The 27,500-nt window shown below is 39.6% G+C and overlaps 1 protein-coding gene across 2 annotated transcripts in view; it reads right to left on the bottom strand.

Annotated features, from left to right (window-relative positions):
- Positions 1 to 27,500, bottom strand: part of etv6 (ETS variant transcription factor 6) — a 50,010-nt gene that overhangs the window by 6,358 nt on the left and 16,152 nt on the right. For both annotated transcript variants that reach the window (XM_077197578.1, XM_077197576.1), the window contains exons 3-7: positions 21,455 to 21,619; positions 18,357 to 18,485; positions 5,339 to 5,715; positions 4,410 to 4,563; positions 132 to 274 (exon numbers count right to left, since the gene is read on the bottom strand). In XM_077197578.1, coding sequence (XP_077053693.1) covers positions 132 to 274; positions 4,410 to 4,563; positions 5,339 to 5,715; positions 18,357 to 18,485; positions 21,455 to 21,619 — 968 coding nt within the window. The remainder of the gene's footprint in view (positions 1 to 131; positions 275 to 4,409; positions 4,564 to 5,338; positions 5,716 to 18,356; positions 18,486 to 21,454; positions 21,620 to 27,500) is intronic.

Below are 27,500 nucleotides of genomic sequence, written 5' to 3' on the forward strand. Positions count from 1 at the left end.
TAATTTTAAACATGATTCTACATTAAATAACAAATTAAACAAATTAAATATTGAATAACACAAATAAATTAGATATACATTTTTTTTATATTTAATGCCTTTTTATTGTAGAGTATTGTCATTATTCTAACCTTATGGTTCCCCCAGAGGCGGGCCAGGCCGTTGGGGTCCATGATCCGGAAGACTTTGGTCTCGCGATCCTCCCAGCGGATGTAGTTCTCATAGCGGCTGTCCGACAGCAGCTGATAGACGTAATCCCACAGGAGCCTGCAGTCTGACACGCCCACAGCACACCGCATCATCAGCACATCATCACAACAACACACCGCATCATCAGCACATCATCACAACAACACACCGCATCTTCACCACAAATCACCGCATCATCACTACAACACACCGCATCATCACCACAAATCACCGCATCATCACTACAACACACCGCATCTTCACCACAAATCACCGCATCATCACTACAACACACCGCATCATCACTACAACACACCGCATCTTCACCACAAATCACCGCATCATCACTACAACACACCGCATCATCACCACAACACACCGCATCATCACCACAACACACCGCATCATCACCACAACACACCGCATCATCAGCACAACACACCGCATCATCACCACAACACACCGCATCATCACCACAACACACCGCATCATCACCACAAATCACCGCATCATCACTACAACACACCGCATCATCACTACAACACACCGCATCATCACCACAACACACCGCATCATCACAACAACACACCGCATCATCACCACAACACACCGCATCATCACCACAACACACCGCATCATCACCACAACACACCGCATCATCACAACAACACACCGCATCATCACAACAACACACCGCATCATCACCACAAATCACCGCATCATCACTACAACACACCGCATCATCACCACAACACACCGCATCATCACCACAACACACCGCATCATCACCACAACACACCGCATCATCACCACAACACACCGCATCATCACCACATCATCACCACAACACACCGCATCATCAGCACATCATCACCACAACACACCCCATCATCACCACCACTCACCACATCATCACCACATCATCACCACAACACACCGCATCATCACCACAACACACCGCATCATCAGCACATCATCACCACAACACACCCCATCATCACCACAACACACCGCATCATCAGCACATCATCACAACAACACACCCCATCATCACCACAACTCACCGCATCATCACCACCACTCACCGCATCATCACCACAACACACCGCATCATAACCAAAACACACCGCATCATCACCACAACACACCGCATCATAACCACAACACACCGCATCATCACCACAACACACCGCATCATCACAACAACACACCGCATCATCACAACAACACACCGCATCATCACTACAACACACCGCATCATCACCACAACACACCGCATCATCACCACAACACACCGCATCATCACCACATCATCACCACAACACACCGCATCATCAGCACATCATCACCACAACATCACCACAACACACCGCATCATCAGCACATCATCACCACAACACACCCCATCATCACCACCACTCACCACATCATCACCACATCATCACCACCACTCACCGCATCATCACCACAACACACCGCATCATAACCAAAACACACCGCATCATCACCACAACACACTGCATCATAACCACAACACACCGCATCATCACCACAACACACCGCATCATCACAACAACACACCGCATCATCACAACAACACACCGCATCATCACTACAACACACCGCATCATCACCACAACACACCGCATCATCACCACAACACACCGCATCATCACCACAACACACCGCATCATCACCACAACACACCGCATCATCACCACATCATCACCACAACACACCGCATCATCAGCACATCATCACCACAACATCACCACAACACACCGCATCATCACCACAACACACCGCATCATCAGCACATCATCACCACAACACACCGGATCATCAGCACATCATCACCACAACACACCCCATCATCACCACCACTCACCACATCATCACCACATCATCACCACAACACACCGCATCATCACCACAACACACCGCATCATCAGCACATCATCACCACAACACACCCCATCATCACCACAACACACCGGATCATCAGCACATCATCACCACAACACACCCCATCATCACCACAACACACCGCATCATCAGCACATCATCACAACAACACACCCCATCATCACCACAACTCACCGCATCATCACCACAACACACCGCATCATAACCAAAACACACCGCATCATCACCACAACACACTGCATCATCAGCACAACACACCGCATCATCACCACAACACACCGCATCATCAGCACAACACACCGCATCATCAGCACAACACACCGCATCATCAGCACAACACACCGCATCATCAGCACAACACACCGCATCATCACCACAACACACCGCATCATCACCACAACACACCGCATCATCACCACAACACACCGCATCATCAGCACAACACACCGCATCATCAGCACAACACACCGCATCATCAGCACAACACACCGCATCATCAGCACAACACACCGCATCATCACCACAACACACCGCATCATCACCACAACACACCGCATCATCACCACAACACACCGCATCATCACCAAAACACACCGCATCATCACCACAACACACCGCTTCATCAGCACAACACACCGCATCATCACCACAACACACCGCATCATCAGCACAACACACCGCATCATCAGCACAACACACCGCATCATCAGCACAACACACCGCATCATCAGCACAACACACCGCATCATCACCACAACACACCGCATCATCAGCACAACACACCGCATCATCACCACAACACACCGCAGCATCAGAACAACACACCGCATCATCAGCACAACACACCGCATCATCAGCACAACACACCGCATCATCACCACAACACACCGCATCATCAGCACAACACACCGCATCATCAGCACAACACACCGGATCATCAGCACAACACACCACATCATCAGCACAACACACCGCATCATCACCACAACACACCGCATCATCAGCACAACACACCGCATCATCAGCACAACACACCGCATCACCACAACACACCGCATCATCACCACAACACACCTCATCATCACCACAACACACCGCATCATCAGCACAACACACCGCATCACCACAACACACCGCATCATCACCACAACACACCGCATCATCACCACAACACACCTCATCATCACCACAACACACCGCATCATCAGCACAACACACCGCATCACCACAACACACCGCATCATCACCACAACACACCGCATCATCACCACAACACACCGCATCATCAGCACAACACACCGCATCATCACCACAACACACCGCATCATCACCACAACACACCGCATCATCAGCACAACACACCGCATCATTACCGCAACACACCGCATCATCACCACAACACACCGCATCACACCGCATCATCACCACAACACACCGCATCATCAGCACATCACACCGCATCATCACCACAACACACCGCATCATCACCACAACACACCGCATCATCACCACAACACACCGCATCATCAGCACAACACACCGCATCACACCGCATCATCACCACAACACACCGCATCATCAGCACAACACACCGCATCACACCGCATCATCACCACAACACACCGCATCATCACCACAACACACCGCATCATCACCACAACACACCGCATCATCAGCACAACACACCGCATCATCACCACAACACACCGCATCATCACCACAACACACCGCATCATCACCACAACACACCGCATCATCACCACATCATCACCACAACACACCGCATCATCACCACAACACACCGCATCATCACCACAACACACCGCATCATCACCAAAACACACCGCATCATCACCACAAATCACCGCATCATCACCACAACACACCGCATCACACCGCATCATCACCACAACACACCGCATCATCACCACAACACACCGCATCATCACCACAACACACCGCATCATCACCACAACACACCGCATCACACCGCATCATCACCACAACATCAACATTGATAATAACAATAAATGTTTCTTGATCATCAAATCATTCAGCTTTGATCACAGGAATAAATTATACTTTAATATATAATCACATAGAAAACGGCTGATATACATTAGAATAATATTTCACTGATTTTTCTTTTTGGTATTTTTAATCAAATAAATGCAGCCTTGGTTAGCAGAAGAGAATTCTTTAAAAAACATAAAAAATCTTATCTATCCAAATCTTTTGAACAGCAGTGCTATGGGAAAGTGGGCGTGGCTATGAGCAGAGGGGCGGGGTCTAACCTGCGATGCGGCCCATGGGCGTTGCCTGTTCCTCGGGCGGAGAGACAGGCATGATGATCTGGTTGCGATAGTGTCTCTCGTCCTGCAGGGGGAGCTGGTGAGCCGCGAGACTCAGACCGTGAGCCGCGTAGTGGACGGCGCTCTGACCTTTGACCTTTTAATTTAATATTCAACAATATTATTGATCTCCTGCATTGACAGCATTATATGAGAACTGAACTGAGATGGACGATGACATCACGGTTTACTCCAGAGCGGCGATATATATATATAAATGTATACACTGTAAAAAATGTTTTTCTTACTGAGTATTTTTGTCTTGTTTCCAGTCCAAATATCTAAATATTCTTAAATCAAGAAGCATTTACTAGATAAGTGAAATGACATAAGAAATTCTGTCTTGTTTCCTTATAAAAAAATAAAATAAAACTAAGTGAGTTTCTGCTTAAAACAAGCAAAATTATCTGCCATCAACGGGGTCAGAAAAATACTCATTTTCCATTTAAACTAAAATTATTTTTTATTGGCAGATCAATTTACTCTTTTTAAGCAACAACTGACTTGATTTATTTCCCCAGAAAACAATACATAATATCTTATTTACTCATCTACTAAATCTTGATTTAAGAATTTTTAGCAAGAAAAGCATTTTTTGCACTAAATTAATAACTTTTTAACAACAAAAATGAATCATCACTGAACTTACTTAAACTGGACTGTGATATTTTCTTCTAGAAACATTTCACATTTAATGTGTTTCCGTTTTCATGTGTCAAACACAACTATGCAAAAAAGCAATTTTTGCCTTTATTTTTGGCCGTATGACAGCACCGGAACTATCCGTTTTATAATTTATTTTTCAGATTCACAAACTTTCACGGACTTCTCGGACCCGTGGGAACCCTGTATATAAATAAAGGTGACTTTACCTCACGCCCGTTCTCCTGGTTGGCGCCGCGACTGTGCCGGAAGTCAGCCGGTGTCGGGCCGCGTCCCGGGCTCAGCATTAGCGGGTGCATGATGGCGCTGGGCATTAGCTGGATGACGCGCGGCGGCGGCTCCTCTGGGCTAGCGCTAGCGGCGCGCGGGTGGCCGTTGTGGGCCGGAGACACGGATAGCGGGTACAGGTCCTCGGGCAGGTGGTGGTTGCTGTCGGGCATCTGCACGGACGCCTGCTGGGGGTCCTCGGCCGAGGAGCGCAGGGTTGGCGGGTGATGATGCGGTGAACGCGGGCGGTGACGGAGCTCGATGGTGGGCGGCTGCAGCGACTGAGCGTCTGTGGCGCGGGCCGGCCGGCGTACCGTATCTGAGACACACACGCACGCACACACACACACACACACACACACACACACACATACACACACACACACATACACGTACACATATACACACACACACACACACACACACACACACACACACACAGAGAGAGAGAGAGAGAATCAGGGTTGGGGTTATTTGAACAAATTGTAAATAACTGTTTTCAACATTGATAATAATCATAAATGTTTCTTGATCATCAAATAATGTAATGTTGCTGAAAATTCAGCTTTGATCACAGGAATTAATTACACTTTAAAATATTTTAAATAGAAAACTATGGAAGCTAGTTTCTGCCACAAAATAAAAAAGGTAATTCTGACTTTTTTCCCTCACAAATGCGTTATAAAGTCAGAATGGTGAGATTTAAAGTCAGAATCAGACTTTTTCTCTCAGAATTGCATGTTCATATCTCGCAATTATCTTTTAAAATGTTCTATTCTGCGGCGGAAACAAGATTCCATAGAAAACAGCTGTTTTAAATTGTAATAATATTTCACAGTATAATTTGTTTTTAATCAAATAAATGTAGCCTTGGCGAGCAGAAGAGACTTTTAACACACAGAAACACACAGTAACACACAGTAACACACAGAAACACACAGTAACACACAGAAACACAGAAACACACAGTAACACACAGAAACACACAGTAAAACACAGAAACACACAGTAACACACAGTAACACACAGTAACACACAGAAACACACAGTAACACACAGTAACACACAGAAACACACAGTAACACAGTAACACACAGTAAAACTCAGAAACACACAGTAAAACACAGAAACACACAGTAACACACAGTAACACACAGTAACACACAGAAACACCCAGTAACACACAGAAACACACAGTAACACACAGTAACACACAGTAACACACAGAAACACACAGTAACACACAGTAACACACAGAAACACAGAAACACACAGTAACACACAGAAACACACAGTAAAACACAGAAACACACAGTAACACACAGTAACACACAGTAACACACAGTAACACACAGTAACACACAGAAACACACAGTAACACACAGTAAAACACAGAAACACACAGTAACACACAGTAACACACAGTAACACACAGTAACACACAGAAACACACAGTAACACACAGAAACACACAGTAACACACAGAAACACACAGTAACACACAGTAACACACAGAAACACACAGTAACACACAGTAACACACAGTAACACACAGTAACACACAGTAACACACAGAAACACACAGTAACACACAAAAACACACAGAAACACACAGTAACACACAGAAACACACAGTAACACAGTAACACACAGTAACACACAGAAACACACAGTAACACACAGAAACACACAGTAACACACAGAAACACACAGTAACACACAGTAACACACAATAAAACACAGAAACACACAGTAACACACAGTAACACACAGTAACACACAGTAACACACAGAAACACACAGTAACACACAGAAACACACAGTAAAACACAGAAACACACAGAAACACACAGTAACACACAGAAACACACAGTAACACACAGTAACACACAGAAACACACAGTAAAACACAGTAACACACAGAAACACACAGTAAAACACAGAAACACACAGTAACACACAGAAACACACAGTAAAACACAGAAACACACAGTAACACACAGAAACACACAGTAACACACAGAAACACACAGTAACACACAGTAACACACAGAAACACACAGTAACACACAGTAACACACAGAAACACACAGTAACACACAGTAACACACAGAAACACACAGTAACACACAGTAACACACAGTAACACACAGTAACACACAGAAACACACAGTAAAACACAGAAACACACAGTAACACACAGTAACACAGTAACACACAGAAACACACAGTAACACACAGAAACACACAGTAACACACAGTAACACACAGAAACACACAGTAACACACAGTAACACACAGTAACACACAGAAACACACAGTAACACAGTAACACACAGAAACACACAGTAACACACAGTAACAAACAGTAACACACAGTAACACAGTAACACACAGTAACACACAGAAACACACAGTAAAACACAGAAACACACAGTAACACACAGTAACACACAGAAACACACAGTAAAACACAGAAACACACAGTAACACACAGAAACACACAGTAACACACAGAAACACACAGAAACACACAGTAACACACAGAAACACACAGTAACACACAGAAACACACAGTAACCACAGAAACACACATTAACACACAGAAACACACAGTAACACACAGTAACACACAGAAACACACAGAAACACACAGTAACACACAGAAACACACAGTAACACACAGTAACACAGTAACACACAGAAACACACAGTAACACACAGAAACACACATTAACACACAGTAACACACAGAAACACACATTAACACACATTAACACACAGAAACACACAGTAACACACAAAAACACACAGTAACACACAGTAACACACAGAAACACAGAAACACACAGAAACACACAGTAACACACAGAAACACACAGTAACACACAGAAACACACAGAAACACACAGTAACACACAGTAACACAGAAACACACAGTAACACACAGTAACACACAGAAACACACAGTAAAACACAGTAACACACAGAAACACACAGTAAAACACAGAAACACACAGTAACACACAGAAACACACAGTAAAACACAGAAACACACAGTAACACACAGAAACACACAGTAAAACACAGAAACACACAGTAACACACAGAAACACACAGTAACACACAGAAACACACAGTAACACACAGTAACACACAGAAACACACAGTAACACACAGTAACACACAGAAACACACAGTAAAACAGAAACACACAGTAACACACAGAAACACACAGTAACACACAATAACACACAGTAACACACAGAAACACACAGTAAAACACAGAAACACACAGTAACACACAGAAACACACAGTAACACAGTAACATACAGAAACACACAGTAACACACAGAAACACACAGTAACACACAGTAACACACAGAAACACACAGTAACACACAGTAACACACAGAAACACACAGTAACACACAGTAACACACAGTAACACACAGAAACACACAGTAAAACACAGAAACACACAGTAACACACAGTAACACACAGAAACACACAGTAACACACAGTAACACACAGAAACACACAGTAAAACACAGAAACACACAGAAACACACAATAACACACAGTAACACACAGTAACACACAGTAACACACAGAAACACACAGAAACACACAGAAACACACAGTAACACACAGAAACACACAGTAACACACAGTAACACACAGAAACACACAGTAACACACAGTAACACACAGAAACACACAGTAACACACAGAAACACACAGTAACACACAGAAACACACAGAAACACACAGTAACACACAGTAACACACAGTAACACACAGAAACACACAGTAACACACAGAAACACACAGTAACACACAGAAACACACAGTAACACACAGAAACACACAGTAAAACACAGAAACACACAGTAACACACAGAAACACACAGTAACACACAGAAACACACAGTAACACACAGAAACACACAGTAACACACAGAAACACACAGTAACACACAGTAACACACAGAAACACACAGTAACACACAGTAACACACAGAAACACACAGTAACACACAGTAACACACAGAAACACACAGTAAAACAGAAACACACAGTAACACACAGAAACACACAGTAACACACAGTAACACACAGTAACACACAGAAACACACAGTAAAACACAGAAACACACAGTAACACACAGAAACACACAGTAACACAGTAACACACAGAAACACACAGTAACACACAGAAACACACAGTAACACACAGTAACACACAGAAACACACAGTAACACACAGTAACACACAGAAACACACAGTAACACACAGTAACACACAGTAACACACAGAAACACACAGTAAAACACAGAAACACACAGTAACACACAGTAACACACAGAAACACACAGTAACACACAGTAACACACAGAAACACACAGTAAAACACAGAAACACACAGAAACACACAATAACACACAGTAACACACAGTAACACACAGAAACACACAGAAACACACAGAAACACACAGTAACACACAGAAACACACAGTAACACACAGTAACACACAGAAACACACAGTAACACACAGTAACACACAGAAACACACAGTAACACACAGAAACACACAGTAACACACAGAAACACACAGAAACACACAGTAACACACAGAAACACACAGAAACACACAGAAACACACAGTAACACACAGTAACACACAGAAACACACAGAAACACACAGTAACACACAGAAACACACAGTAACACACAGTAACACACAGAAACACACAGTAACACACAGTAACACAGTAACACACAGAAACACACAGTAACACACAGAAACACACAGTAACACGCATTAACACACAGTAACACACAGTAACACACAGAAACACACAGTAACACACAGGAACACACAGAAACACACAGTAACACACAGTAACACACAGAAACACACAGTAACACACAGAAACACACAGTAACACACAGTAACACACAGTAACACACAGTAACACACAGTAACACACAGAAACACACAGTAACACACAGAAACACACAGTAACACACAGAAACACACAGTAAAACACAGAAACACACAGTAACACACAGAAACACACAGTAACACACAGTAACACACAGAAACACACAGTAAAACAGAAACACACAGTAACACACAGAAACACACAGTAACACACAGTAACACACAGTAACACACAGAAACACACAGTAAAACACAGAAACACACAGTAACACACAGAAACACACAGTAACACAGTAACACACAGAAACACACAGTAACACACAGAAACACACAGTTACACACAGTAACACACAGAAACACACAGTAACACACAGTAACACACAGAAACACACAGTAAAACACAGAAACACACAGAAACACACAGAAACACACAGTTACACACAGTAACACACAGAAACACACAGTAACACACAGTAACACACAGAAACACACAGAAACACACAGTAACACACAGTAACACACAGAAACACACAGTAACACACAGTAACACACAGAAACACACAGTAACACACAGAAACACACAGTAACACACAGTAACACACAGAAACACACAGTAACACACAGTAACACACATTAACACACAGTAACACACAGTAACACACAAAAACACACAGTAACACACAGAAACACACAGTAACACACAGAAACACACAGTAACACACAGAAACACACATTAACACACAGTAACACACAGTAACACACAGAAACACACAGTAACACACAGAAACACACAGTAACACACAGAAACACACAGAAACACACAGTAACACACAGAAACACACAGTAACACACAGAAACACACAGTAACACACAGTAACACACAGAAACACACATTAACACACATTACCACACAGAAACACACAGAAACACACAGTAACACACAGAAACACACAGAAACACACAGTAACACACAGAAACACACAGTAAAACACAGAAACACACAGTAACACACAGTAACACACAGTAACACACAGTAACACAGAGAAACACACAGTAACACAGAGAAACACACAGTAACACACAGAAACACACAGAAACACACAGTAAAAAACAGAAACACACAGTAACACACAGTAACACACAGAAACACACAGTAACACAGTAACACACAGAAACACACAGAAACACACAGAAACACACAGTAACACACAGAAACACACAGTAACACACAGTAAAACACACAGTAACACACAGTAAAACACAGAAACACACAGTAACACACAGAAACACACAGTAACACACAGTAACACACAGAAACACACAGTAACACACAGTAAAACACAGAAACACACAGTAACACACAGAAACACACAGTAACACACAGTAACACACAGAAACACACAGTAACACACAGTAACACACAGAAACACACAGTAACACACAGTAACACAGTAACACACAGTAACACACAGAAACACACAGTAACACACAGAAACACACAGAAACACACAGTAACACACAGAAACACAGTAACACACAGAAACACACAGTAACACACAGTAACACAGTAACACACAGAAACACACAGTAACACACAGAAACACACAGTAACACACAGAAACACACAGTAACACAGTAACACACAGTAACACAGTAACACACAGAAACACACAGTAACACACAGAAACACACAGTAACACACAGAAACACACAGTAACACAGTAACACACAGTAACACAGAAACACACAGTAACACAGTAACACACAGAAACACACAGTAACACAGTAACACACAGAAACACACAGTAACACACAGTAACACACAGAAACACACAGAAACACACAGTAACACACAGTAAAACACAGAAACACACAGTAACACAGTAAAACACAGAAATACAGTAACACACAGAAACACACAGAAACACACAGTAACACACAGAAACACAGTAACACACAGAAACACAGTAACACAGAGAAACAAGCATTAACACACAGTAACACACAGAAACACACAAAAACACACAGAAACACACAGTAACACAGTAACACACAGTAACACACAGTAACACACAGAAACACACAGAAACACAGTAAAACCCAGAAACACAGAGTAACACACAGTAACACACAGAAACACACAGTAACACACAGAAACCCAGTAAAACCCAGTAACACAGAGTAACACACAGAAACCCAGTAAAACCCAGTAACACACAGTAACACACAGAAACCCAGTAAAACCCAGTAAACACAGATACACACAGAAACACACAGAAACCCAGTAAAACCCAGTAACACACAGTAACACACAGAAACCCAGTAAAACCCAGTAACATACAGAAACACACAGTAACACACAGAAACCCAGTAACACACAGTAACACACAGTAACACACAGAAACACACAGTAACACACAGTAACACACAGAAACCCTGTAAAACCCAGTAACACACAGTAACACACAGTAACACACAGAAACACAGAAACACACAGTAACACACAGAAACACACAGTAAAACACAGAAACACACAGTAACACACAGAAACACACAGTAACACACAGAAACACCCAGTAACACAGTAACACACAGTAACACACAGAAACACACAGTAACACACAGTAACACACAGTAACACACAGAAACACACAGTAACACACATAAACACACAGAAACACCCAGTAACACCCAGTAACACACAGTAACACACAGAAACACACAGTAACACACAGTAACACACAGAAACACACAGTAACACACAGTAACACACAGAAACACACAGTAACACACAGAAACACACAGTAACACACAGTAACACACAGTAACACACAGAAACACACAGTAACACACAGAAACACCCAGTAACACAGTAACACACAGTAACACACAGTAACACACAGAAACACACAGTAACACACAGTAACACACAGAAACACACAGTAACACACAGAAACACACAGAAACACACAGTAACACACAGAAACACACAGTAACACACAGTAACACACAGAAACACACAGTAACACACAGAGTCACCCAGTAACACAGTAACACACAGAAACACACAGTAACACACATAAACACACAGAAACACCCAGTAACACACAGTAACACACAGTAACACACAGAAACACACAGTAACACACAGTAACACACAGTAACACACAGAAACACACAGTAACACACAGTAACACACAGAAACACAGAAACACCCAATAACACACAGTAACACCCAGTAACACACAGTAACACACAGTAACACACAGTAACACACAGAAACACACAGAAACACACAGTAACACACAGTAACACACAGAAACACACAGTAACACACAGAAACACACAGAAACACACATTAACACCCAGTAACACACAGTAACACACATTAACACACAGAAACACACAGTTACACACAGAAACACACAGAAACACACACAGTAACACACAGAAACACACAGTAACACACAGTAACACACAGAAACACACATTAACACACAGTAACACACAGAAACACACAGTAACACACAGAAACACACAGAAACACACATTAACACACAGTAACACACAGTAACACACATTAACACACAGAAACACACAGTTACACACAGAAACACACACAGAAACACACACAGAAACACACAGAAACACACAGTAACACACAGTAACACACAGTAACACACAGTTACACACAGAAACACACACAGAAACACACAGAAACACACAGAAACACACAGAAACACACAGTAACACACAGTAACACACAGAAACACACACAGAAACACACACAGAAGCACACAGTAACACACAGAAACACACAGAAACACACAGTAACACACAGAAACACACAGAAACACACAGTAACACACAGAAACACACATTAACACAGTAACACACAGTTACACACATTAACACACAGAAACACACAGTTACACACAGAAACACACACAGAAACACACAGAAACACACACAGTAACACACAGAAACACACAGTAACACACAGAAACACAGTAACACACAGAAACACACAGAAACACACACAGTAACACACAGAAACACACAGTAACACACAGAAACACACAGAAACACACAGTAACACACAGTAACACACAGTAACACACAGTAACACACAGAAACACACAGAAACACACACAGTAACACACAGAAACACACAGTAACACACAGTAACACACAGAAACACACATTAACACACAGTAACACACAGAAACACACAGTAACACACAGAAACACACAGAAACACACATTAACACACAGTAACACACAGTAACACACATTAACACACAGAAACACACAGTTACACACAGAAACACACACAGAAACACACACAGAAACACACAGAAACACACAGTAACACACAGTAACACACAGTAACACACAGTTACACACAGAAACACACACAGAAACACACAGAAACACACAGAAACACACAGAAACACACAGTAACACACAGTAACACACAGTAACACACAGAAACACACACAGAAACACACACAGAAGCACACAGTAACACACAGAAACACACAGAAACACACAGTAACACACAGAAACACACAGAAACACACAGTAACACACAGAAACACACATTAACACAGTAACACACAGTTACACACATTAACACACAGAAACACACAGTTACACACAGAAACACACACAGAAACACACAGAAACACACACAGTAACACACAGAAACACACAGTAACACACAGAAACACAGTAACACACAGAAACACACAGAAACACACACAGTAACACACAGAAACACACAGTAACACACAGAAACACACAGAAACACACAGTAACACACAGTAACACACAGTAACACACAGTAACACACAGAAACACACAGAAACACACACAGAAACACACACAGTAACACACAGTAACACACAGAAACACACAGAAACACACATTAACACACAGTAACTGCAGTTCAAGCCTGAACCACTAGAGGCTCTCAGAGACTAAACTGAGATCAAACAGAACATAAAAACCTTAAACTTAAAATAATAATATCTCAATGATGCTCAACAACTCTGGATTAAAGCGGATCTGATCATGAAAGAGCATTTGATCTAGCGAGGAACGTGCTTGATTGACTTTCAGGAAGTTCTCATGTATTCTTTGTCTAAAACTCAAGCTAAAGGTCTTCATTCGTTTCCTTGTCAAACAGGTTTCTCTGTCAACATTCCTCCCGGGATCGTGTGACCAAACCTTCCCATGAGCCCTCAGTGGCTGCGTTTACATGCACAACTTGTGTTTCAATCGGACTGACACATTCTTATTGATGAATCTGAATGTAGTTGTTTACATGAACGCTAAATGTGATCGGGTTCATGTGTGTGTTTATGCGTCACAAGCTTCAAACCGGGATATATTTTTTGACATGCGCACACTGCAGGAATATACAGAGTTTCCGATGTTTGTGCATAATAACTATTCTCATACATTGGTTCTTTATTTGTTTTAAACAGCAGAATTAATATTTATCCATTTCTGGTCATAATTTGGAGTAAATCAGCATATGAACCGCTGCTTATATTCATCACACAGTAAAAATGAAAGCAGGATTATAGAATAACTGGAAACTCATTTATACGTCATATAAACAATAACAGAAGCCGAAGTAATCGAACATTTAGACTGAAGGGTAAAACGTTTATTCTGTTATTTTCAATAAGAAAAGGGGAATAATAACCTCATTACTCTATTCTACATCATTACACTATTTCTACGTCATTATTACACTATTCTACATCATTACACTATTTCTACGTCATTATTACACTATTCTACGTCATTAAACTATTCTACATCATTACACTATTCTACGTCATTACACTATTTCTACGTCATTATTACACTATTCTACGTCATTACACTATTCTAAGCCATTACACTATTTCTACGTCTTTACACTATTCTACGTCATTACTCTATTTCTACGTCATTATTACACTATTCTACGTCATTACACTATTCTACGTCATTACACTATTTATACGTCATTATTACACTATTCTACGTCATTACACTATTCTACGTCATTACACTATTTCTACGTCATTATTACACTATTCTACGTCATTACACTATTCTAAGCCATTACACTATTTCTACGTCTTTACACTATTCTACGTCATTACTCTATTTCTACGTCATTATTACACTATTCTACGTCATTACACTATTCTACGTCATTACACTATTTCTACGTCATTATTACACTATTTCTACGTCATTACACTATTTCTACGTCATTACACTATTTCTACGTCATTATTACACTATTCTACGTCATTAAACTATTTCTACGTCATTATTACACTATTTCTACGTCATTACACTATTTCTACGTCATTATTACACTATTTCTACGTCATTAAACTATTCTACATCATTACACTATTCTACGTCATTACACTATTTCTACGTCATTATTACACTATTCTACGTCATTACACTATTCTAAGCCATTACACTATTTCTACGTCATTACACTATTTCTACGTCATTACTCTATACTACGTCATTACACTATTCTACGTCATTACACTATTCTACGTCATTACACTATTTCTACGTCATTACTCTATTCTACGTCATTACACTATTCTACGTCATTACACTATTTCTACGTCATTACACTATTCTACGTCATTACACTATTTCTACGTCATTACTCTATTCTACGTCATTACACAATTCTACGTCATTACACTATTTCTACGTCATTACACTATTCTACGCCATTACGCTATTCTACGTCATTACGCTATTCTACGTCATTACGCTATTCTACGTCATTATACTATTTCTACATCATTACACCATTCTACGTCATTACACTATTTCTACGTCATTACACTATTCTACGTCATTACACTATTTCTACATCATTACACCATTCTACGTCATTACACTATTTCTACGTCATTACACTATTTCTACGTCATTACACTATTCTACGTCATTACACTATTTCTACGTCATTACACTATTCTACGTCATTACACTATTTCTACGTCATTACACTATTCTACGTCAGTACACTATTTCTACGTCATTACACTATTCTACGTCATTACACTATTCTACGTCATTACACTATTCTAGGTCATTACACTATTCTACGTCATTACACTATTCTACGTCATTACACTATTCTACGTCCTTACACTATTTCTACGTCATTACTCTATTCTACGTCACTACACTATTTCTACGTCATTACACTATTTCTACGTCATTACACTAATCTACGTCATTACACTATTTCTACGTCATTACACTATTCTACGTCATTACACTGATCTACGTCATTACACTATTCTACGTCATTACACTATTCTACGTCATTACACTATTCTACGTCTTTACTCTATTCTACGTCATTACACTATTCTACGTCATTACTACGTCATTACACTATTCTACGCCATTACACTATTCTACATCATTACATTATTATATGTCATTTCGCTATTCTACGCCATTACGCTATTCTACGTCATTACGCTATTCTACGTCATTACATTATTCTACGTCATTATGCTATTTCTACGTCATTATTACACTATTCTACGTCATTACTATATTCTACGTCATTACTCTATTCTACGTCATTACGCTATTCTACGTCATTACGCTATTCTACGTCATTACGCTATTCTACGTCATTACGCTATTTCTACGGCATTACGCTATTTCTACGTCATTACGCTATTCTACGTCATTACGCTATTCTACGTCATTACGCTATTTCTACGTCATTACACTATTCTACGTCATCACACTAATCTACGTCATTATTACGCTATTCTACGTCAGAATGCTTTTTCTACGTCATTATTACACTATTCTACGCCATTATTACGCTATTCTATGTCCTTACGCTATTTCTATTTGGTTGCATGTAAACGTAGCCATTGAGAGCAGCACAGTCACTGATGAAGATGATGATGAAGATGATGATAATGATGAAGCTCACCTTCATGTTTGTGGTGCATCAGTTGCGTATCGTTGTGTGTGTGGAAGGATCCGGTTGGGAAATACGATGAGAGCGACTGAGGTTTTCTCTGCTTCAGGATGTGCTGAAGAAGCTCGTACAACACGTCTCCTGTCAATCAACAACACACACACACACACACACACACACATGAACGTTACTGTCTCTGATCCTCAGCTGTGTCTATCTGCACATTCATGAATAATTACTGCATGCTGTATCTGTAATGATCACACACGTTTATACATACTTCATTTATTATATGAATATCAATAATACTATTATATAAATATCATATTTATTTATTTAAATATATAATTTATATTTGTATATGTGCGTGTTTAGTTTATATATATATGTATATATAAAAAATAGAATCATGAAAAAAAATATTAAATTAGACATATATAAAGAACTGAATAAATGATTTCTTTTGATTTTTACATATGTAATATTTGTATTTATATATATATAAATAAATAAATAATGTAACTATGTAAAAATATTTTTTTACATAATATCTAACATTAAAAATGTTAGACATTTAAAAAAATTATTAAATTTATAAAAATAAATTTATTAAATTCTTTATATATAACATTTATATTTATATAATATATATAAATATATAATATTGTTTTATTTATATTAGTTTTTATATTTGTATAATGTTTTAATTTTAATTATATATATATATATATATATATATATATATATATACTTATACATTTAAATAGTTAAATAATTAATTTAATTATATTAATATTTTTTATTTTAATCTATATATATATATATATATATATATATATATTAAAGTAATTAACTAAATTATTGAATTATGTAAATAAATAATTATGTACTTAAATAGCTATAATTATTTTTAATAATTAAATGTATTTACTTTTCTCGGATCTGTGTTCTGTACTCTCACCTTTGTCACTGTGCAATCTGATGTAATAAACATATAAAGCACAAAACAGATACTAACTATGAAACGTTCATTACAGAACCGTTAAACTTATGCATCTGCGCCCGACACTTACACATCTGCATTCACCAACATCTGACACACTGAGTGTGTTGGGTTTGAAAAGCAAAAACACACACACATGAAACACTGTAAATCATCGAGACGGAAGTCGTCAGTCTTCATGTTGTCTCATGAAAATTGTGTCCTATTTTAAAGAGCTTCCTGAAAGAACTTCAAGGAAATGATTCTCAAAAAGGAAGAACCCCACACACACACACACACACACACACACGTCTCAGTTCTCACTTCTTGTCAGTGTGTGTGATGCGTGGGGAACTCCTGGCTCTAGCAGGTGACGGTTGCGGCTTGATCACACACACACACACACACACACACACACACACACACACACACACACACACACACACACTTCCTTATCGGCCGTTTAGCCAACATTCAACTTCCTCCTTCGCTCCAGATTACAGATGCGACCACACCGTTACCCACAATCCCTCACTCTGAGACTACATCACTGTCTGCATTGTTTATAAAGCAGCGGAGTAATAACACTCACTCATTTTCTCCAAAAAGAAATAGATTTTTAATGATAACGTATAAACGGTTTACAATCTGGTGCCCTTCAGTCTGAAAAAGTTTACAATATCAGTTTTTTTTCTTTTTCTTCATCGGAATGGTAGGAAACATGGAAAAGGTTTTGGCACTTGCTGTGTGAACACACAGATAAATCATGATCTGAACAGGTTTAATGATCCTGAACACAATATACACACTTGTGCTCCTCGCGCTCAGAAACGACGCATTGGAAATGAACGAGAGTTTCCTCTAGTGGAAGCGTCTGGAACTGCAGCCGAACAACATCTCACTGAACGATCAGTTACTGAGATATCAGCACATTCACAACACAACTAGATTACATTTAGTTTTGACTTTCTCACGGTTTTACAGTCAAATGTGATTTTGAAAATATATATTTCATTTAAAAATTTTAAATAGTATTTTTGTGCATTTTCATAATAATAAATGTTCAATTTTTAAAAAAAATTTCACTTCAGCAATAATCTGTCAAGTGTCGTGTTTAAAAAGAGATAAACTTCAAGATTTACCACAGTTTCAGTTGGAAATGTAATTTTCAGGTCTATGTTCAAAAAGTGAATAAATGGATTATAAATACAGCGTAAATATAATTTAGTACCATCAAATCCCCTAAAAATACAAAATATGAAATAAAAAACATTATCAAACTATAATATAGTACATTAATTTAGTGTGTGTGTGTAAGTGAGTGTGTGTGAGTGTCTGCGAGTGTTTGCACGAGTGTGAGTGTGTGCGTGTGTGCGAGTGTTTGCATGTGTGTGTCCGCGAGTGAGTGTGTATGTGTGTGTGAGTGTGTGTGTGTGTGCGTGAGTGAGTGTGAGAGTGTGTTTGAGTGTGTGCTTGAGTGAGTGCCTATGTGTGTGTGAGTGTGTGTGTGCGAGAGAGTGTGTGTGTGTGTGTTTGTGTGAGTGTGCGTGAGTGTGTCTGTGTGCGTGTTTGAGTGTGTGTGTGAGTGTGTGCGTGAGTGAGTGTGTGTATGTCTGTGTGAGTGTGTGCGAGAGAGTGTGTGTGAGTGCGTGAGAGTGTCTGTGTGCGTGTGAGAGAGTGTGTGTGTGTGTGATTGAGTGAGTGAGTGTGTGTGTGAGTGTGTGTGTGAGTGCGTGTGTGTGTGTGTGTGAGTGCGTGAGTGTGTCTGTGTGCGTGTTTGAGTTTGTGTGTGAGTGTGTGCGTGAGTGTGTGTATGTCTGTGTGAGTGTGTGCGTGAGTGTGTGTATGTCTGTGTGAGTGTGTGTGTGTGTCTGTGTGCATGTGAGAGAGTGTGAGTGAGTGTGTGTGTGTGTGTGTGTGTGTGTGTGAGTGTGTGTGAGAGAGTGTGAGTGAGTGTGTGTGTGTGTGTGTGTGTGTGTGTGAGAGAGTGTGAGTGAGTGTGTGTGTGAGTGTGTGTGAGAGAGTGTGAGTGTGTGTGTGAGTGTGTGTGTGTGTGTGAGTGTGTGTGTGTGTGTGTGTGTGTGTGTGTGTGTGTGTGTGTGTGTGTGTGTGTGTGTGTGTGTCTCACCCGAGTGTGGAGATCTGTATCTGAAGTCCTCTTTAGTGAGCAGCATCAGGGCTTTCCCGTTCATCTGGAAGCTCCCGCTGGAAATGGGTCTCAGTGCGAACTCTCTCTCGGCCCATCGGAGCCACTGACCCACGTCCTCACGGCTCCAGAACACCGGCTGCATGCCTGCACACACACACACACACACACACACACACATGGTTTACTTACACTAGTATTATCAATCAAATGCAACTTCCATATTGTGACGTGCATCTGATTATCGAACAAGAGTAATGTAAGGCGGAGTCTTGTTTCCATGCATCTGTTGTTGATTGGATGTAGAGATGTGGGCGTGGCCACAAACGTATATGTGCGTGAGCTTGAAGGGGCGGGGTTTAGGACAAGTTTAACGATTTTGTTAAAACATTACCAAGTCAAAACATTTAAGAAATATATATAATAAACATAGGCACGGATGAATTGTAAACAATAACATGCATTTAGAAAATTGACACGGTCAATGCCAACTTTATGATGATGATGATGATGATGATTTTAAACACTGTTGAAGGAGGAACATAATTCACATAACTATTTGCTCCAAGAGTTCTTTAAAGAGCAAATATTTAGCTTTTTTTCTCTATATCAGTGTCAGTGTTTCTGAACTCCTGAAACGCCTCCATTGTATCTTGAGTTTCTTCCGGGAACGAACACGTCACAATATTCCTCATTATAATAATTAATACGCAGATATAAGGGGCGGGGCCTGGTTGAGTTAGTTAGTAGTGTGTTAAACTGGCGGTTATGGTAAGGGGCGGGACATTTCCCAAACACACTCGAAGCGCTCGACCAATCACAACACTGATCCAGTCGACCAATCAGAGCACAGTGTGCTTTTCAGGAGGAGGGGCTTCAGAGAGACAGGAAGTAAACAGAGCGTTACTGACAGACTGGGAAGAGAGGAGCCGCAACAATGGAGAATATGAGGAAAATAATCAACATTCAAGCAGGAAAACCTGTTCTAGTAGAGCCTGAAAACAACAGCAAGACTTTGAGAAGCGCAAATAGATTTTTTCTACACCAGCTTCCAGTTATTCCATTCACGACTGCAACAAACACACACTGACGCAGCGGAAGGAAATGACATCACTCACATTAACATACAGAAAAGTAGATGTTGCATTAGAATAAATCACATGAGTGTGTGAGTAAGTGTGTGTAACAGTGTGTGTGTGAGTGACAGTGTGTAAGTGAGCGTGCGTTTGTGAGAGTGTGTGTGAGTAAGTGTGTGTATGTTATTTACATATAATTTTCTATATATAGTTTTCATTTAATCTACACAGTCTAATCTACACAGATTAGACGTGTATGTCTGCAGATGTGGAGTGTAAGGTCAAAGGTCATGTGACGGCCACAGAAACAGCATCTGCTCCCACAGAGACCTTTACCCATCATAACAAACTTAACTTCCCACAATGCACCCTAACAGGAAGTCAGACCGACACACACACACAATTTATATTATATATAGTTTTATTCATATATATATATATATAAATAAAAATATATTTATTTTAATTTATATAATTATTTATTCATGTAGTCTGCATCTCCAGTTCTCCTCAGAAACACACAGAAGTAAATCGTCTCTTTCTCGTTGAGCTTCACTAATGAAAGCGGAGCTCACGGAAACAGAAGCAGGAAAACACACCAATGAGATCAGGTTATACACACACACACACACACACACACGGTTCATTTCTACATCTGCTGTGTCCATGAGCCCATGTGACACACTTTGATTGACAGCTGGAACTAAAGAAACGGGCAGCTCGATTCATTGTCAGTCACTATGAAAAATAATAATATAAAAAAATGGGGAAAAAATCGCGATAAGATTTCTGATTTTTGTTTAGTTTAAGCAATACAACTTTTAAGTGGAAAAAAAGTCATTAAAAAATATATATGAATGTAAATAATGACAAATTCCTAAAAAAAAAGAAACATTCCTAAAAATTGTACTTAAATTAAGATGATAACTGAATATATGAAGAAACAACCTAGTTCATAATATTAAACATTTCATTTGCCAAACATTTCTAATCAGGGTTAGGGTCTATCAAAGAAAATGTCTGACAAGATTTCTAATTTTCATTTAGTTAAAGCAATAAAATTACTAAATAGAAATAAAAAATATATTTAATATAAAAATGTAATAAAAATATTAATGTAAATAATGACAAAAGCAAATTATTTTTTTTTTTACTAAAATTAAAATAAGTTCATATTATGTGTAATTTGTTAAACTTAATATAACAATTAACATAATATTTAATAATTAATATATCTCTATATGTGTGTGTGTGTGTGTGTGTGTGTGTGTGTGTGTAAAAAATTATACTTTAAGTCATTATGGATAAAAATGATCAACACAGAGATGCTCATCTAGAGCTTAAAGGCCTGGATCTGAACAGACGGTTGTGGTTGTGTGTGTGTGTGTGTGTGTGTGTGTGTGTGTGTAGTCGGTTGTGAACAGGAAGTGATGCGATGCTCTTGCTCTGGGCAGTTGGCATGAGAGAACAGTTTCCCTTTCAGAGCCGAGGAGAAAAAAAGCGTCGTTCAGGAAGTGATGTCGGCCCACACAGGAAATTCCTCAGGATGAGACAGGCTTCCAGGCGCAGGAAATTTCCCCACTGAAAAGAGTGTGTGTGTGTGTGTGTGTGTGTGTGCTTGTGTAAATACACACACTTCAGCTTTTCAACAGAATCTGAGTTACGAGACGTTCTCCTCAAGATCGCAAGGAAAACGAGAAAACTATTTTGCACACAAAAAAATAAAAAAAAATTATTTGTAGAAGCATTAAGGTTTTCACTGACATTTTTTTCATGACAATTAATTTTCATGACTGTAATAGTGCACTGAAAAATCATTATCTCTCAGTCACGATTTATGAAATAATTAATGCAACAAATTAATGGCAGCAACAAATACTGTCATGACATGCACGTTTAAAGGTTCGACAGTTCAATTAGTGATGAAACACAAACAGGCAGAACGACAATCACTGATGATGAACCCCACACACACACACACACACACACACACACACACACACACACTCACACACTCACACACTCACACACTCACACACTCACACACTCACACACTCACTCACACTCACACACACACTCACACACACACTCTCACACACACTCACTCACACACTCACTCACACACTCACTCACACACTCTCACACACACTCACTCACACACTCACTCACACACTCACTCACACACTCACTCACACACTCACTCACACACTCACTCACACACTCACTCACACACTCACTCACACACTCACTCACACACTCACACACTCACACACTCACTCACACTCACACACACACTCACACACACACTCTCACACACACTCTCACACACACTCTCACACACACTCTCACACACACTCTCACACACACACACACACACACAGACACACACACACACAGACACACACACAGACACAGACACAGACACACACACACACACAGACACACACACACACACAAATTAAGTGAGTTTGAGCTTAAAACAGAACAAATCTATGCCAATGGAGTCAGAAAAACTTCAAAAGGCAGAAACTTCGGATTATTTTTCTGTCAGAGATTTGTTCTGTTTTAAACTCAAACTCACTTCATTTTGATGCAGTTTCCAGGGAAACAGAGTTAAGAATGAGTTATTCTGCTTCTCCTCCAGAAACTGTCCTGATCTCAGAGTGTGTAGATATTGTGTAGAGTGTAGATATTGTGTAGTGTGTAGATATTGTGTAGAGTGTGTAGATATTGTGTAGACTGTGTAGATATTGTGCAGAGTGTGTAGATAATGTGTAGTGTGTAGAATGTGTAGATATTGTGTAGTGTGTAGATATTGTGTAGAGTGTAGATATTGTGTAGTGTGTAGATATTGTGCAGTGTGTATATATTGTGCAGTGTGTAGATATTGTGCAGAGTGTGTAGATAATGTGTAGTGTGTAGAATGTGTAGATAGTGTAGATATTGTGTAGAGTGTGTAGTGTAGTGTGTAGATATTGTGTAGAGTGTGTAGATATTGTGTAGAGTGTGTAGATATTGTGTAGAGTGTGTAGATATTGTGTAGTGTGTTGTGTAGAGTGTGTAGATATGGTGTAGAGTGAGTAGAGTGTGTAGATATTGTGTAGAGTGTGTAGATATTGTGTAGAGTGTGTAGATATTTTGTAGAGTGTGTAGATATTTTGTAGAGTGTGTAGATATTGTGTAGAGTGTTATGTAGAGTGTTGTGTAGAGTGTTGTGTAGAGTGTTGTGTAGAGTGTTATGTAGAGTGTTGTGTAGAGTGTTGTGTAGAGTGTGTAGATATTGTGTAGAGTGAGTAGTGTAGATATTGTGTAGAGTGAGTAGTGTAGATATTGTGTAGAGTGAGTAGTGTAGATATTGTGTAGAGTGTGTAGATATTGTGTAGAGTGAGTAGTGTAGATATTGTGTAGAGTGAGTAGTGTAGATATTGTGTAGAGTGAGTAGTGTAGATATTGTGTAGAGTGAGTAGTGTAGATATTGTGTAGAGTGTGTAGAATGTGTAGATAGTGTAGAGTGAGTAGTGTAGATATTGTGTAGAGTGAGTAGTGTAGATATTGTGAAGAGTGAGTAGAGTGTGTAGAGTGTGTAGATATTGTGTATAGTGAGTAGAGTGTGTAGAGTGTGTAGATATTGTGTAGAGTGAGTAGAGTGTGTAGAGTGAGTAGAGTGTGTAGATATTGTGTAGATTGTAGATATTGTGTAGAGTGTAGATATTGTGTAGTGTGTAGATATTGTGTAGAGTGTGTAGATATTGTGTAGAGTGTGTAGATATTGAGTAGTGTGTAGAGTGTGTAGATATTGTGTAGAGTGTAGATATTGTGTAGAGTGTGTAGATATTGTGTAGAGTGTGTAGATATTGTGTAGAGTGAGTAGAGTGTGTAGATATTGTGTAGAGTGAGTAGTGGAGATATTGTGTAGAGTGAGTAGTGGAGATATTAGAGTGTGTAGATATTGTGTAGAGTGTGTAGATATTGTGTAGATAGTGTGTAGAGTGTGTAGATATTGTGTAGAGTGTGTAGATATTGTGTAGAGTGTGTAGATATTGTGTAGAGTGTGTAGAGTGTGTAGATATTGTGTAGAGTGTGCAGATATTTTTGTAGAGTGTGTAGATATTGTGTAGATATTGTGTAGAGTGTGTAGATATTGTGTAGAGTGAGTAGATATTGTGTAGAGTGAGTAGTGTAGATATTGTGTAGAGTGAGTAGTGTAGATATTAGAGTGTGTAGATATTGTGTAGAGTGTGTAGATATTGTGTAGATACTGTGTAGAGTGTGTAGATATTGTGTAGATAGTGTATAGAGTGTGTAGATATTGTGTAGAGTGTGTAGATATTGTGTAGAGTGTGTAGAGTGTGTAGATATTGTGTAGAGTGTGCAGATATTGTGTAGAGTGTGTAGAGTGTGTAGATATTGTGTAGTGTGTAGATATTGTGTAGAGTGTGTAGATATTGTGTAGATATTGTGTAGAGTGTGTAGATATTGTGTAGATTGTAGATATTGTGTAGAGTGTAGATATTGTGTAGTGTGTAGATATTGTGTAGAGTGTGTAGATATTGTGTAGAGTGTGTAGATATTGAGTAGTGTGTAGAGTGTGTAGATATTGTGTAGAGTGTAGATATTGTGTAGAGTGTGTAGATATTGTGTAGATATTGTGTAGAGTGTGTAGATATTGTGTAGAGTGAGTAGAGTGTGTAGATATTGTGTAGAGTGAGTAGTGGAGATATTGTGTAGAGTGAGTAGTGGAGATATTAGAGTGTGTAGATATTGTGTAGAGTGTGTAGATATTGTGTAGATACTGTGTAGATACTGTGTAGAGTGTGTAGATAGTGTATAGAGTGTGTAGATATTGTGTAGAGTGTGTAGATATTGTGTAGAGTGTGTAGAGTGTGTAGATATTGTGTAGAGTGTGCAGATATTTTTGTAGAGTGTGTAGATATTGTGTAGATATTGTGTAG

Source organism: Siphateles boraxobius, unplaced genomic scaffold (assembly GCF_051911475.1).
Source record: "Siphateles boraxobius isolate OS27281-9 unplaced genomic scaffold, OSU_SipBor_1 4, whole genome shotgun sequence".
Lineage (NCBI taxonomy): Eukaryota > Metazoa > Chordata > Actinopteri > Cypriniformes > Leuciscidae > Siphateles > Siphateles boraxobius.